This window comes from Oculina patagonica, chromosome 9 (assembly GCF_052425735.1).
Source record: "Oculina patagonica isolate OP01 chromosome 9, crgOcupat, whole genome shotgun sequence".
NCBI classification, from domain to species: domain Eukaryota; kingdom Metazoa; phylum Cnidaria; class Anthozoa; order Scleractinia; family Oculinidae; genus Oculina; species Oculina patagonica.
In genome coordinates this window covers 27523210-27539602 of record NC_135766.1, presented here as the reverse complement: position 1 = coordinate 27539602, position 16393 = coordinate 27523210, and the positions used below count along the sequence as shown (strand labels likewise).

Genomic DNA, 16393 nt, shown 5'->3' with positions numbered 1-16393 from the left:
ACTCACAGCTGTAAATCAGATACAACCCTAAATGAGACAGCAATAAACCGAGAGAGAGACGTTTGGGACCTTATTAACCGCTTCGGTCGAGGAAACAATAGGTATTTTTCTAAGGTCGTTGGAGTTGGGAGAGGGAGGGTGGGAAGGGGGCGTTCGGTGTTAACCGGCCAAACAGAGTACAGTTGATAAACACAAACAATAACTGGACTATTTTTGTTGCTGGTTATAATAAGGCACGCACATTTATTGTTTTCATGCGTCTACTACAAGAAGAATCGTTTTGTTTTTATCAAAATAATAAACGTTTACTACTTATCGTCCTACTGATTTGAATATTACTCGTATTTTTATCGCACCTTAGAAGCTAAAATGAGACTAAATTTAAATACTTTCTGTGCAAAAAAAGTCTTGCGAACGAGGCATCGTCTCTCACACGGCCGTTACCTGAGTGGTCACGCAGCGTTTCTTGTTGAAGCGTTGCGTGACGAGCCAGGTAACGCCTTCCAAGGCGACTTAGCGTAAGGTATCGTTGAGTGGCGTTGAGCTAAATTTTCGCTTACAATGATTAAAAGGATTACAAAACTGCTGACCTGTACATCGCGACTTGCACTGCAAACGCTATAAATATAAACCTTCTACTTTTGGCCATAGCTTCGCGTTAGAACAGAGCAGTTTTCTCGTGATTTTTTTTTTTAATTTACTTAACCAAAGTAATCGAAGAGTCTATCATCCACCAATCAGAACACGATGTAAAAAAATCCTGTAACCGGTAAAAAGCGCGGGAAAATATGGACCGGCGAAAAGCGCGGGAAAACTTGCACCGGCGAAAAGCGCGGGAAAACTTGCACCGGTGAAAAGCGCGGGAAAACTCGCCAAATCACGAATGGAGCCATGCTGAAGAGTGAATAACACTGCGACAAAGTTTTTTTTCTATAAATGGGAAGGACAAACCAAACGATGGTTTATTTCAAAAGTCGTTGGAAGAAAGCTCTAATACTTGTGATCGCACAACCATGCTGGACTCAAAACACATCGCGACTTTTCAACAATAAAAACAGCTACAAACATTCTCGAAACGTCATTCTTGTCGCAATAGGTTTTGGGGTCCTCACAAAAAAAATACGCGCCTTAGAAAACTGTTTAAAAAGCACTTTTACCTTTTCCATGATACAATTTTCCTTAAAAACATGGTGTATTGCCTTTCCGACTTTCTGACTTCCACTGGAATAAAAATACTGCTAGAAATATTATAAACTGTTACGATTCTAAATACCCCCTATATAGTCAGCTATATTTTATATATTGGCACTTGCGTAAGTTGAGATTATAACATCACGTTAAACTAATATTACTTGGTTTCCAGACGTAGGAAGTTATTGCATCGCTTATAATTATTATCGATTATTACTATTATTATTATAAGAAATAAAAATCACTAAGCCAAGGTCGATAATATTGCCATTCTCAAAAACAACTTAAGAATGATATTGAGTCTTACAAATGTGCAACGCGTGCGAGGCAAGACAGCGAGGCATGCGAGGCAGAAATCCCTACTCCAACTAAAAGGCTAACCGCAACCTACCTAAGCTAACTGTAGGCTAACCGGAGTCCTATTTAGGCTAAACGAAATGCTACGTAGGCTAACCGATATGTATCGCCTGCTTCGCTGCCTCTAGCCTGTTCCAGGCGTTCGGTTAGTTGGGAAGCGGCGCGAGGAACGGCGAGCGAAAAAATGGAGAGGGGACTAAGGCGCCTTCCTCCCCCCCCCCCCCCCCCCCCCCTATTACTACACTGTAGTAATATTCTTCGCGCATCGTTTGAAATATTGCATACATTAAAAAATTAAGAACACTTCCGACTACGGTGAATTTAATAGCTTATGCATATATACTTAACATACACCTGATTGAAAAACGTTGACCCGTGAAAAGTCTAAACGACAAACGAACGTTCATGGTTTGAGATTTTCACGGTTCGTTTCTTTAATCAGGTATATACCTATTTCCTTAGACACGAAATGTGTTGAAATAAGCCTTCTTAAACTCATTAATAATTCATCAAGTTAAAACAAAGAAAATCATAACGGTGAAGGAGGTTTCGATACCCGGTCTTAATTAGCATAGAATTTTTACGGTTTTATTTCTCCGTTTACTCCGTAGTTTTTGTTTGGATTGAGAAGATATATCAAACACTTGAGACAGTGTTTCATTGGCTATCCAAACACCTCGACTTTCTTCAAAACTACTCCGCTGGGCGTCGTATTTTCAACTCTCTTCTCAGTGTTTGGATATCCCGCTGAAATACTGTCGCTTGTGTTTGATCTATTACTTCGTATTACATGTATCATGTATTATCTGTAGTTTTCATGGTTATTTACGCTTTCAGTCAATACTCGTCAGCTTTAGAATTCTCGTCAAGGTATCGATTCAAAGTCAAAGATCCATGTTACAAGAATCCAAACGCTTATAACTAAGGAGATGTTAGCTTGATTTATAATCAAACTCTCCCAACGTACGCTATAAGATATGTATAAAGTCCAGTCAGAGGTCTTTATTTATTTATTAACAGCATGCATGAAAGAGTTATTTAAAGTCAACTACGACAAACATGCAAATATCAGCGTGCGAACACAGCCGTCCCTACAATCAGGGGCGTCCCCGGGTGGGGGAGGGGTCCAGGCTGAGGGGTCATCGCCCCCCTCTTCGAGAGTTGAGAACAGTACCCATAAGAAAATCAACAAAAGAGCAGAGTTAAAATGGCACCCGTGAGGTTCTTCAAAAAGAAAGTTTCATTCTTAAACATGACAAACACATGCGTCTGAACGACTTTATAACGACCTTTCTTGAGTGATCGACTTTGGACATGTTGGGACCTCCTCCCCCCACCCCTTACAAAAACGGTAGGGACGCCCTATAGAGATGGCTGTTATCACAGGGCAAGCAAAGATGATTTTGCTATCTTATTTACCTATAAATAGTTTTTTACCGCACTACAAACTACTGACATTTCTGTGCCTGCCTGCACAGTGTTAGCGTTCCACTAACCCTCACATCTGTCCTTGGTAAACAATGAGAACTTGTCGCAGTGTATTGATGACGTGATTTTGATGCTCTTTGAAGTCTAACTGTGATTGGTTGATAATTCAAGATTACATCACCAGAAGTAAAGCCAAGATGAAGGTCGCTAGGACTGCTGTCTTCTCAAATGCGACGAGAGGAGAGTGGGAACGAGAACCGGCTATAAAAGGAAAACAAAATCAAAATGCATTACTAAACGTAAAATAACAGTTTGAAACTTTGAATTTCAATGACCTTTATACTAGCTCAAGTCATCGTTTCAATTTTCAGGACCCAAAACTTTCTGCTTCTTTATGAGCAAACAAGCCAGTTTAACACAAAATAGCTTGCACGCCTTCTGCGTAAACTGGCGCTTATATATTTTTTTTAAAATAAAACGGGGGAACTTGGAGCTAACACTTAGTTGCCGCGAGTTACGTCTGATTTTTACTCGCGGCGCAAGTATTCGCCGCAAACACAAGAGACCATACAAACACTGAGAAACGACTTGTACATGTACATTTTGTAAAAATGAGTCAGAAACAGTATATCATTTATTTTTTCACTGCTCTTTGACTCATCTCTTTTGGGAACACTTTAAAATTTCTGGTCTGTATTAACAAGCCAACAGGAGGAAATTACGGTAAACGAGGTTTTCATTGGGAAAATAGAAAAAAGTGATTTGTTGAATTATTTTTTAATCCTAGCAAAATTGCATATCTGGTTGAGTCGCAAACATTCAAAGATCCCAAATATTGATGTATTTAAAGAACTAGTTGATCTAAAATATAGAACTGAGTAGTATATAGCAGTAAAAAATAATATGCAGAACAAATTTCAGACTAGATGGCATTTATACATAATTAATATTAGCATAACCCAGCTGCCGTCTATTGCAAATCGTGCAATCTGATTGGCTACACAGGTGCCTTCTATCGATCGTTAACAATTAGACGGCAAGCTCGAGGTTTCTACCGGCTAAAGCCGGTAGAAGCCGAGAGCGAGCCGTCTAATTGTGTAAGCATAACCCACTGACCCATCTATTAAACTCAGAATATCGCTAGAATTGATTTATTGAAGGTTTTGATTGATAAAATTTAGCGAACACTACGCGCGCGCGCTTCGAGAGCCTTCTACTTTAACAATAGAGTGCTTCTGTCGAGGAACTATCGGCTGATAGTTGCCCCGCGGAAATTTGATGTTCTTAAAACAAATATTAGCCCGAGAAGCGAAGCTTCGAGGGCAAATATGCTAGTTTTAAGAACATCAAATTTCCAAGGGGCAACTATCAGACCGATAGTTCCGAGACAGAAACACTCTATTGTCTTTATTGTTCACCACTAAATTTTCTTCCGCGCGCACATATAGCCTGAGTAGCTGGCGGTATTTTTGGGTTTTAAAGCGCGTCCAAGCAAGCGGCGCAGCCGCGAGTGGCTTGGGAGGAGGAGTTGAGGGTATTTCATCTCCTCCTCCCCAAGCCACTCGCGGCTGCGTCGCTCGTTGTCGCGGCTTCGCCGCTTGCTTGTACGCGCTTTATAACCCAAAAATACCGCCAGCTACGCAGGCTAGCGCACATACAATAAACGGCATGTAATACATGCAGAAGCGATGACGTTTCACAAGGGGTCTTTTAAGACTGTTATCCAACTGCAGCTTACATTTTTTTAAACCTAACAAGCAATGTTAGTGATTGTATAAATAGCATAGTTAGGATCTGATGGAATTCAAATAAATACAGTAGTTATGAATTCACAGCTCAAGGATGCAAAGTTAAAAATACATTTTCTTCGTAGATCACAGTTACTCAATTGTACAACAGTAATATTTTATTTTATATATATTTTTTTAGATTTCCCTATGTTGACTCAACAAAGATTACGTTATATTATAGCGTGACTTGCGATAAAGGACATACGATACGCGGGAGCTAGCTTTTAAGCTGCGAGAAAGGTCAAACGGTCTCTTGCTCACAGCGGCCCTGTATCTTCTAGAAATTAAAAAATTTCTGTCTACTAAATCTACTAAATCCCATCATATAAAATTTAGTCTCTTTCCTTTATACATTGTAGTGTTCCATTCTAACTGCACGGGAGTATTTTGCTTTTGTGTTGTACGCGGCGATTTCTTGTTATTAAGTTAAACTTGATTTCTGTTCAATTGCGCTAAACGGATCCGGTCGATCGGGTGCCTGCATTAAAGCGATGACGTCATCAGTTCACGTCATCGCTTAAAAACGAGGATCGTGAATTATTTTTACTTTTGAGGATAAAAAACTCAATTGAAAGCCGAAATTTAACAAACGAAACAAAACCAGACGAGAAACCCACTAAATGCAGTGAATTTGGTTGGGTTTTTTTGTCTGCAGGCAGCTTGTTTACGAAAAACAGTCACGGGTGCGCTCGGGAGGGCACTATGGGCTGATAGTGCCCTCCGGCGGACGGGCACTATCGCGTCACGTGTTCAATTTAAACCAATCAGAATCGGAGAAAATTTAGTGGTGAACTATAAGGATCGATAGAAGGTACCTGTGTAGCCAATCAGATTGCGCGATTATCAATAGTAGGTCAGTGTGGTTATGCTAATTAGACGGCACTTGGTGCGTGCGCTCAGTTTTTTTGCGGAATTTTATCAACAAAACATTCAAAAAATCAACTCTATCTCTATTTTGTGTTTAATAGATCAGCAGCTGGGTTATGCTAAAACAATTAGACGGCTCGCTCTCGGTTTCTACCTAAATCATAAGTTCTTACGAGTAAGATAATGTTAAATAGATAAAAATCGTAAAGATGGATATATAGGTATATTGTAACTGTGTCACTGGTATATATACACCAAAGATTTGTAAGTTTTAAAATTTGTATGCAAAACAATGGCAGTAAATATGTGGGGGGAAAAAAGAGAAGCTACTGCACGTTATTTCAAGGTCTTGGGTCAGCAATGTGTCGACACAAAACACTTTTGATTTCGTTCTCTAAAAAGTTGCGTTTACCTTCATCTGGTCTTTGAACTTCAAGCCTGTCGAGTAAAATCTTCAACGGACCCAAAGAAGTGACTCCTTTCTGTTCCTGACTCGTCTCATCTCTCCGCCGTCTCCTGCCTCCGCCTGAATTATCTTTCACACAACCCTCAGCACAGCGGGTCGCATTTACGTCATCTCTTGCACAGACAAGAACCTCACAATGAAGATACATGACTTCTGCGCCATCCATTTTAAAAGCATCAAAACTGAACCGCTGGTAAATGGAATCCGACACCTTGTAGTTAAGGTACGGATCTTGCGGGCAGCTGAAAACAAAGAAGTAAGTACTTGTAAACAATTAAGATGGTAATTTGTTTTAGTTTTTTAATTTTTAATTTTATTTTTCAACGTTGACGCGAGCATGGCACAAAGAAAAATTCTGTGTTCCCGACGGGAATCGAACCCATGGCCTCCCAGATACCGGTTGGGCGCTCTAACCAACTGAGCTACGAGAGACTTGTTGTGAGCTGGGCCATTTACTAGGTTTGATATGTGACACGCGTCCTGTATACTGCTAGGATCAGCAATGTCGAAATCATTAAGTAGTAAATGGCCCAGCTCACCACGAGTCTTTTGTAGCTCAGTTGGTTAGAGCGCTCAACCGGTATTTGGGAGACCATGGGTTCGATTCCCGTCTGGGACTCAGAAGTTTTCTTTGTCTCATGTTCGTGTCATTGTTGAAAAATACGTCTTTATTAAGGTCATTGCCCCGAAATAAAACTGAACATAGATTTTTAACCAAACTTCGCCTACTGGTTTATTACTTCAAGGGAACTTAAATTTTGAAATAAAAAAGGGGGGTCACCAGATTCGTTTAGGAGCAGGACGACCATGTATATTCCATATAATTCCTTTATAATTCCTCTGCGAGTACTGGCAAAGTACACTTTTTTAGCGATAATTTATTTTTCAAACACATGAATCGATCTGTTTTCATTTTACAGAAAGAATTTGATCGCTACACCCAAAATATGAGAAAAAATTGATAGGTCACCAGACTCGTTTAGGAGAAAGTGACAATTTACTTCTCTCGCGGACTAAGCCGCATAGAAAAAAGCCGCCATTTTGTTGATGTGCTCGCGCGCGCGCGCGCTAATTACGCGTAAAATTCTGCGCAGTAAGGATGCGCAATGCAAAACAGGGCAATGACCTTAAGTAAGTACTCGTTACCAGCGTGAAAAAAATACACAAATATTTCGCGGATTTTTGGTCTAAACCATTCAAAAATTAGTGGTAGGCAACTTAACCCACGAAAAACATTCAGTCTTTGAATATCTAAAGGAAGCTATAACCTGAATCTGAAGTAAAACCACGGCTGTTAATATTGTTTTTCGAAGACGCGCCGAAACAACTTGAAAAGTTTAGCCTCAATTTTTCAAGTTGTAATCCATTTCCATCCTAGCCATCCACAGCCAAAGACACTTGTTAACAGTTTCAGTGCCCTTATATAACAATTGTTAATAAACATGGACCATTATTTTTAGGATTCCTATGACACAGCTATATATTTTGGCTTAAAATCCGTGACTTTAACAGGGCTGCGCTTCGTTGGGACTATTCACTCCGACAACATAACACAGTGACCGCCGACTATTTGACAAACACTCAATCTGATTGGCTACGAAAGCGCGGTCTAATTTTCGTTACCATAACCACACTGACCGTCTATTGGTAATCGCGCAATCTGATTGGCTACACAGGTGCTGTCTATTGATCGGTAGACGACTTAGTTTTCGCTTAATTTTATCAATCAAAACTTTCAATAAATCGATTCTAGCGATATTCTGACTTTAATAGATCGGTCAGTGGTTTATGGTAACACATCAGCCATCTATCAGCCGATAGAAACCTCGAGCTTGCCGTCTAATATATTGTTAAATAGACTGCACTGGGAGCATGCACAAGTAAAATTGTCGAAATCTCAAACCAAAACTATAAATAAACCACTTTACTGAAATTTTTGTTGAATAGCTCGGTGTTGGGTTATGCTAAAACAATTAGACGGCTCGCTCTCGGTTCCTACCAGCTTTTGATAGTTGGTACGGGCTTCGCCCCTACCCAACTATCGGTCTATCCCCTTCTCCAAACCGTGATCAGCCGATAGAAGCCTCAGGCTTGCTGTCCAGTTGTTAACTACGACCCGCTGGAGCTCGAAGTCTAACTGTTAAGACGGCGAGTCCGCTGAAAGTTCGAGCAATAAGTGCAAAAATTAAGTACCAAAAATTTACTCATAGCACGGAGATATTTGTATACTATTTTAAGGATTTTACTGAAATTCATTTCTCTTAGTGACAACGTGATTAAATTCTAAAGCACTCTCGAGAAATTTAAAGTCAAACCTCGTAAAAATGTTTAAAACGCGCGCCATTTTGTTTTGAACTGCCGTGAAACGTCCGTTTTAACTATATGATGTAGATAATTTAAAATCCATTTTTCTCTCGCGGGGTCTGCTTACGTGCTAAAGTATTGGCAGGTTTTTGTTAGCTGTACTAAGACTGTAACCATGCTATGAGATCACTTTGGTAACTTTATTTTTGCCCGTATTGCTCGAATGTTGAGCGGAAACCATCTTAAATGGTTTGTCGAGGTTTGCTACAATGACAGTATGTGCTCAGAAGTATTCACGTCCTATTCAGGTATTGTAGCATAGAAAAAAAATAAAATGCTTACCCGTCCTTGATTAATCTGTGGGACTGTGAGTCATTTGCGTTCGGTGTGGTTGTCGCCCAGCAATTTTCCAGCAGCATCGACAAACCCGTTGCGTTTGACCTGACCTGGACTTGCAAGTAGATGCTCTCACTGATATGAACTTTGACAGGAAACTGTGTGTATTTACTGATGTATTTATCTGTCTGGAACATGTTGGTTTCAAATGTAAAGTTTCCAAATTCTAGCGAAATAGAAGAGACAGATCTAAAATTAACACAGCACTTGAAAGAGCGCTTGCTTTTACCCTGACGTTCCCAATGAGCTATCAAAACTGCTACCAAACTTCCCGATAACTTGAAAAGCGGCAGAGCGTTTTGAAACGTGTGTGTGTGTGTGTGTGTGGGGGGGGGGGGGTCGCCGTACACCAAGCCAAGCGCCACGTCCCGGGAGGGTAAGGGCGCATACCCCTACTTTTATTTACCAAAATGTCTTTTACGCAGTTGACCTCTTTGTGATCTTAACAGTTTTGGTGTGTCTGTCGATTTGTGACAATGCATAACTAGGCAGTTCAGACGATTCTGCTTCATGGTGCTTGTTGGGTAGTTTTTTTTAATCGTCGGAGGGCAAAATATGTAAGCTCTGAAGTCGTCGATGCCACAGGCAAATTTTAGGAGGGGAGTTTGTTGAAAGCCCTACACCATTTGATTTCGCCGAGAACGATCCTGATAAAACGATTTATGGAAAGATCACGAGACTGAGTATCTTGATAAATCAAGTTTATATTGCGCTTATAATACTTTTGGCACTGAAACGTGGGGGGTGAGCCCCTCAAGCTCGACGGGCTCTGCGAAAAAATAGGGACTGCTTGTAGTCTACAGACAAGGATGATTTTCGAGCATTGTAAATGACACTTTCATATTAATTGAGATAAACTTGAAAAAAGTCGGGCCGACGTTTTTCAAGTTTACCCGAACGCAATTCGTTTTAACCTTCTGGAATTTTGCCCTCCATGCGCCTTTTTGGACTTTCTGTGTTTCTTTTGAGTTCTCGTACAATTTTAGCCGTTAAGCCCGGGCCTAACGATGGTGGGAGTTTATGAGAGTTCCGCAAACTCTTGCTCTCGTTTGGAATGGAACTCTCATGCACTCTCATCGACTCCCATGCGCTCTCATCAACTTTGAACGTGCTCAAATTTTTCGTGAGATTGTAGGAGAGTTTAATAACGGACTCTCGTTCTCGCGGTTTGGCCCTATAGATGATGATAGTCGATGAGAGTTGACGAAAACTCTCATGAAAGTCAACTCTCCGCATCAACTCTCATCCTCGTTTGGCATGGGTTTTATTGTGATATTCCAATTAATTCTGTGAACAATTGGTCAGTGACGAAATTGCCCAAAACTGCGCGACATAGCAGCAGCTCAGACTATTTCTGACTTTTACCAAGACTAGCTAAGACTTACCGGTTGGGGGTTCCACGATGACCTTGGTCTCGGGTTTGAACGAATGTAACGTTATTTTTGCAGTTGTATAATACAAACAGTGCAGACGAAACTGGTACGCAGGCTCCCGCGCTATCGACGAACTTCTGCCAATCAAATCTGCGTATACTTCGTTACGGAATCCCAGCAGGCTGCCTTCCCGAGCAGCTCGCGTACCACAGCTCCCCAGGGGCGCTCTTATGATCATAAGTGTGTTGTTATGAAAAAATGGACCACAGCTGGAGTCGGTGAGATGGAGGGTTGCTGGATCGATTTTTGCGAAGTGTTGCCTTTCCAGGGTTAATTCCATGTAGTTAGCGGTACAGCGAACCTGTATACCTGTATAATCATTATTTCCTGAAAAAGAAAAAATTGCTTTGTAAAATACGAGTGGCAATGTTCACGTAATTCAGTATTCAGAGATGTATCCTGCAATGGAAAATGGCACACGCCTGTAACAGAGGGTGCGTCATCCACGCGAGGAAAATTATTGCAATCCCCCGCAGTGGCAGGCAGTGAAAGTCTCGCTCTATGTATCTAGCTTTTGCAGGATGTCATAAAATGGCCGAATGCTCCTTATAATCGAAAGGAGGTCTCAGTAGGCGAGAGGATATTTACATTCTACACCAGAATCAGTGGAGAAACAAAGAAGATGCCCCCGTATAATCTGTCTATAAGACCGCGCTGGAACTAGTCCGCGAGAAAGTACAAAATCGACGTGACAGCGCGCGATTTCAAGGACAACCACAGCTCCAAAATTTGATCACTAATATATCATTTTGGTGGCTATTTCAGCGACAAAGTTTGCGGGAAAACGTTGACATGTGATTCGTCTAATAAGCGCTATATTGCGTTTGCCGCGATTTTAAAATGGCGGGAAAAACTGGAGGATATTTACATTCTATTTAGTCTGTCTGTAAGACCTCTGTAAGACTGCGCTGCAACTAAGCCGCGAGAAAGTCACACTTCGCGTTCGCGTCTGTCGCGATTTTAAAATGGCGGGAAAAACTGGCGGTAAGCGACTGTGTACGTCAGCAATGACGTCATGTTTTAACTTTTATAAACAGCTCAATGTAGACACAAGTGGTTTGAGGTAGTTCTGCTCTGTCTACTTGGCTGCTGTTCAACAAAACCCGATTGGCTGGTTGTTAATTTTGTTTAAACCTGGGGCGTAAATTTAATTAAGCTACCTACAATAATAATCAATGTGTAAACAACACTTCTTTGACTGACTTCCATAAGTTACGTCCAATCAGCAATTACAAGCATGACGTTATACGGCAAACGCGAGCTTGCCTTTCATTTTGTTACCTTTTTATGGAATTCTTAAATTAATCCCTCAAAAAAAGGAAAAAAAATCCCACATTCACGACAAACACCAAACTACTCATTTCCGCGTACGAACGCCAAACGGCAGACGGCAGAAGTTGAATTTTTGCCGTTTGCGGGAAAAATAAACGTCATGCTTAACCACTCAAGTAGGCCAACCGCACTAAGGAGGGTGGTGTAAGCTTGCAAAGGATTATCAACACTGTAAACAACTTGAGAGCGTGCTTAAATCAAAAGTTTTATGGGAGACACCAAATTTAGTTGTTCACATGCACTTCACAGCGGGAAAATTGAACGGGTGCGATGTGCCTTGAACATAAGACAATTCCCGATGAAAATTGTAAGCACTGCTAAGCCGGAAAGACGCTAATATACTACAAAGTAATCTTGTGTCTGTTATATTCAGCTAGAAGTGTGAACTTGCTGCATGTACAGTCCGGCTCAGAAAACTCTCATCGACTCTCGTATCGTTTTCAGTCGGCAGGAGTTTTAGCTTATTTTACAATTTCGGAAAGATAGCATCAATTCTGTTTAATTCTCGCCTGGTCTCAGTTCACTTCACTGCGTGCTGTTCGCCGACGAGAATTCAAGAAAACCGACCCTCGTCCAAATCTCGCCAGCCTGGCCTGTTACGTACAGGACTGAATTCGACTGTTCGGTCGCCAAGTTTCTTCACTCGCCTTTTTTCGCGCCCATCTCGTTTTTCTTGCTGGTTCCCACTAACCGAACGTGTAGGACAGACAAAATCTCGTGTCTCACTTTATACGAGCTTGTAAAGGTCTATACCATGAGAAGTAATTGAATTCAATTGCAACTACTTCTTTTTCACCGTTTCTGTCGTGCGTTGAAGCCGAATGTCTGTATTCAAATTTGAAAGAAATACTTGAATATTTATATTTTTTAACCCAACAATTATACATACTTGCCACAGAAAAAAATATATATATCAACAAGCAACCAAATTTAAGATTGAGTATTCTTATTTATCATTGGTCAGAAATAATGACTAGCTTTGTATTGCCTCGAGAGGTTTACAGATCGAAATGGGATAAGTACAAAACTAACATATTGCTTTTTAGTACCACTATAAAAAAGAAATGTTGTGTGTTTATAATGGCTTTCTGTTCATGTCTGAAGCAGAGCATTTTCAGACAAGAAAATAGAAAGTATAATTTGCCAATTATCAAAAAGCTACACGAATGTTCTAAATACAACATTCTGTATAATTCAATCGTTTACAATTGCTAAGCATTCAAATGCGCGCCATGGTAGCGTCAATTCCATTCTAAAGAAAGCGATAAAGAACATGCATTTCACACTGAGTTATCTACGTTTCTGCTGCAAATTGCGTTCGTGGGTTTGGTGGGTGCGTCGTTCACTACGTACAAATTAATCAAATTCATGCGAATACTGATTTTTTTTATGCATGACAGAAAGCGGCCACGAATTTTGCACTTTAGTACTTGCAGTAACCTAAAGTGTGATTTTTTCTAAAAAAAAAAGCGCTTGGCATTGAAGAGAAGCTTTATTTCAATTTTGTGATGACAAAATCCTTGAGCAAACCACATTTACAATGGAGAAGTTGACATCAGTTTCAAGATATTTTGAACAATTGATTATTTCAGCCCCCGCTAAGTTGAATTAGCATTAGGTAGTGAGCAAAATATACCAACCATTTTTTTTAGTTGAACGCCTAAATTCTTGCCAAAAACCGTAACTTTCGCCAATCTCTCAATAACTGTCATTTATTGTCAAAAAATTCTACATCTTCGTTGCTGATTTGCAAGACTGAATCGAGACTAAAGGACAGATTGGATGATTGGATGTGTATTTACATAACACACAGTTCGATATTAATCTTTCATTAAAATTCGATGTTCGGTAAAATACTTTCACTGTTTCTTTGAAACAATAAAGGCTTCTAGAAGTCAATAATACTTTTAAACAAAATGTCGAAATACAAAACGTTTATGAAGAGCAACTCCACGTTTTTTTCAACATCAAAGGACAAAACCGACCACAAAGCAAAACTGAAGCGTCGAAAATATTAATTCAAAACTATAAGGCAGGTGATAGCTTGTGGCTGAAACTCTCAGAATCCAGTATGGCGAACAAAATTCCATCTCAAAATAGCTTTTTCCAGTTTCTAAATTATGGAATTCTTTATTTAAAAGCACACACTTCATTCTGAAACTCTACTTCAAAAGCGTGAGTGTACTTTATGCAAACACATTAGAACATTTAAGAAATCCGGAGAAATTAATAACTGTGTGTGTCATGAACTTGTTTTATATTTAACTTGAACATAATTTCCTTGGAAAGTTGTTATTAACGTTCCTGGAGGACTAAACTGGTTCATTTTTCACGCGAATATTGAGCGACTGTTTCACCAAAAAGCCGATTTTGACGCCAGACAGAAGTCGACAAACACAACAGCCGTCGTAAACAAATTGAATTTGGCTGCCCAGGCTGTTGCAATCAAACCCGAAATTTTCCTGAATATTACAGTTCTCGCCACAGGAAAGGATTAAACCACGTCATTTAATATGAAAAACAATATGAAATAAGAGATCGCTAGCGTGAGCGAATGCGAAGTTTTAAAGTTCGATTATGTCGTGATGTGAGCGCGTTCGATTTGAAAGCAATGTGAATGATTCACGCGAGTGTATTGTTTACATCGATAAATGTACGCTGAATTAGAATATTTCCGTGCTACTTACTGCTTCTTTGAGCTGTAACCATGCTCAGTAGTCCCACGAAAATCCAGACAAAACAGTTCTTCAAGAAGATCGACATGTTTGAGTCCATGTTTTTTCGTCGCCCGAGGCAAGATTTCGCTATTCCAAAATTTGAACTCTCTAGATCTCTTCGACAAGTCGCGTATGTTAACTCGGCCTTTTTTACCTTCCTTTAACACAACTGCTTAGCACAACAGAACTGTTACTGTGTAGTTAGTTAGGATAACGCCATTTTTACCACAAACACATTCCAAACCACCAAAGGAAGTGTTAAAAGGGAATTAAAAGGCGCTATCTTTTCAGTCAACACCAACTCAATGCACCACGCTCACGGCAAATTGTTTGAACACCCGCTGACCTGACGATATTGTCACGCGGTTTCGTGACTAGAAATTTCCAGTTAAGTTTCGATCAGAAAAGCCGGGTCAAAAAAACCTCGCATGAAACATGTATTTGGTGGGTTTTGACATGCAAGAAATCAATTGCGGGTGGCGAATTATATTTTTTTGTTCATGCAGAACTATTCTAGTACCTCCCTGACCCTCGATGACGCGACCCTTTCATTGTAAACTTTCCACCAAAGCAAGGTTTTCAAGAGGACGTTTTTTGTAAAGTAATTCCGATTTTTGAATCTCCTGCTAACTCGAATCAAAAGTCGTTTACCCTTAAATCGGCTTCATTCAGTCAAACACCGCAGTTTGTACCCCAATATCTCGAACTCTTGATTTTTCAGACCAATTTTCGTTTCTTTTAGTGGTTCAAGGAATCGACATTCACTCTAATTTTATAAATGTATGATAGAGGGGCTCCTGGGTATCTTGTTTGGCATCAGTGCAAATTTTAACTGATTTCCTACGATGTTAATACGATTTAACAAACTATTAGTTATTATTCCACAACGAACGTGCGTGCTTCTAAGTCCAAACATCTTTCCAGAAGCAGCCTTAACCTTATGACACAAAAGAACAAAAGCTCAAAAAAATGTAGAATGTGCCTTGATTGAACTGGGCTGCCCATATGTCTTTGTTTCAAAAGAATGCAATAAATCGTCAGACTGATAAAACCCTTTATAGTCCCAATATACATGTTAATTAACTTTCAAGTACCACTGCATAAGTTACGACATTGGGCGTATCAGTGAATAAATTTCAGTCTATCTCAGACGCCAACTGAGGTTATCTAGGGTTATCGTATTTTCAGACAGATAACTAGACTTTCTCAAAGTCCGTTTCCGGTAATTAAGTCGCTCCAAAGAGTCGACTTGGGGCAAGTCTAACAGGTCTAAATGGTCAAGTTCATTTCTCGTTAAAAATATCACTACATCTTCATAATATAAATAACCATTAACAAATGGATATCATATCGTATGTACGTATACTTCGTCAGAGCTATCATCGACGCTAGCGGGAAAATAACTAATTTGTAGGAAGGTATCGGTATGGTATGATGGCTTTAGCCTAAAAGTTGCATGTTAAAAATCAGATTAATGTGCATGTGTGATTTACAAACCGATCTATACAATGAGAGTTAGCCCACCGGTGATAAAGACATTGATTTAAAGCGCATTAGAGCCTTATAATAGCCTAATAGTGACACGGCCGAGTGAGACAAAATATTTGTGAGCGAAATCAGTAAATTTCCCTTTAAGAAAAAAATAAAAGCGAAAGCAAATAACGCAGGGAAGATATACAAAGCTCGGTAAAGCAAACAGGTATCGTTTTAATTTTAAGTTTTTGTTCGTATTTTTACTTCACGTGATAGCTTCGCTGCTCTAACAAAAGTCATATCACCACAATGATAATTGCAGCTATTAAAGGCACTATTAGGTCTCTTCTGGAATCGAAATTTAAGGGGTGTGCGGACCCCGTGGCGATTCCGGCCGTGAAAAGCTTGTAGTTTATATCTCAACTGCCCGGACATGAAGAGTAGTATATTAACCACGACTTATCTGAAGTTCACAAATACTTATAATAATCAACATTCACAGCCAAGTGGAGTGAACTGATAATGTGATTAGACGCTATCACTGATATTCTAGCTGTGAGGGTTACCACGGTCACTTATTTTCTTCATCAATATTTAGAAGCTTTAATACGCATCAGTCAACTGCTCCATAAACATTCT

The 16393-nt window shown here is 39.9% G+C and overlaps 1 protein-coding gene across 1 annotated transcript; it reads right to left on the bottom strand.

The window, feature by feature from the left end:
• Positions 1 to 1787: 1787 nt before the first annotated feature.
• Positions 1788 to 14626, bottom strand: LOC144664759 (ZP domain-containing protein-like). The gene is made up of 5 exons (XM_078525963.1): positions 14252 to 14626; positions 10185 to 10559; positions 8746 to 8965; positions 6046 to 6341; positions 1788 to 3237 (listed from the first exon to the last, which is right to left on the bottom strand). Exons 1-5 carry the CDS (start codon positions 14337 to 14339, stop codon positions 3149 to 3151), a joined length of 1068 nt encoding a protein of 355 aa, XP_078382089.1. The 5' UTR covers positions 14340 to 14626; the 3' UTR covers positions 1788 to 3148.
• Between the last annotated feature and the right edge of the window lie 1767 nt (positions 14627 to 16393).

Coding starts and splice junctions, on each gene's coding strand:
- LOC144664759 (XM_078525963.1), bottom strand. CDS start 14,339: ATGGACTCAAACATGTCGATCTTCTTGAAGAACTGTTTTGTCTGGATT. Junction 10,560..14,251: donor GGTTACAGCTCAAAGAAGCA/GTAAGTAGCACG, acceptor TTTCTTTTTCAG/GAAATAATGATTATACAGGT. Junction 6,342..8,745: donor CACAGATTAATCAAGGACGG/GTAAGCATTTTA, acceptor CTTTGTTTTCAG/CTGCCCGCAAGATCCGTACC.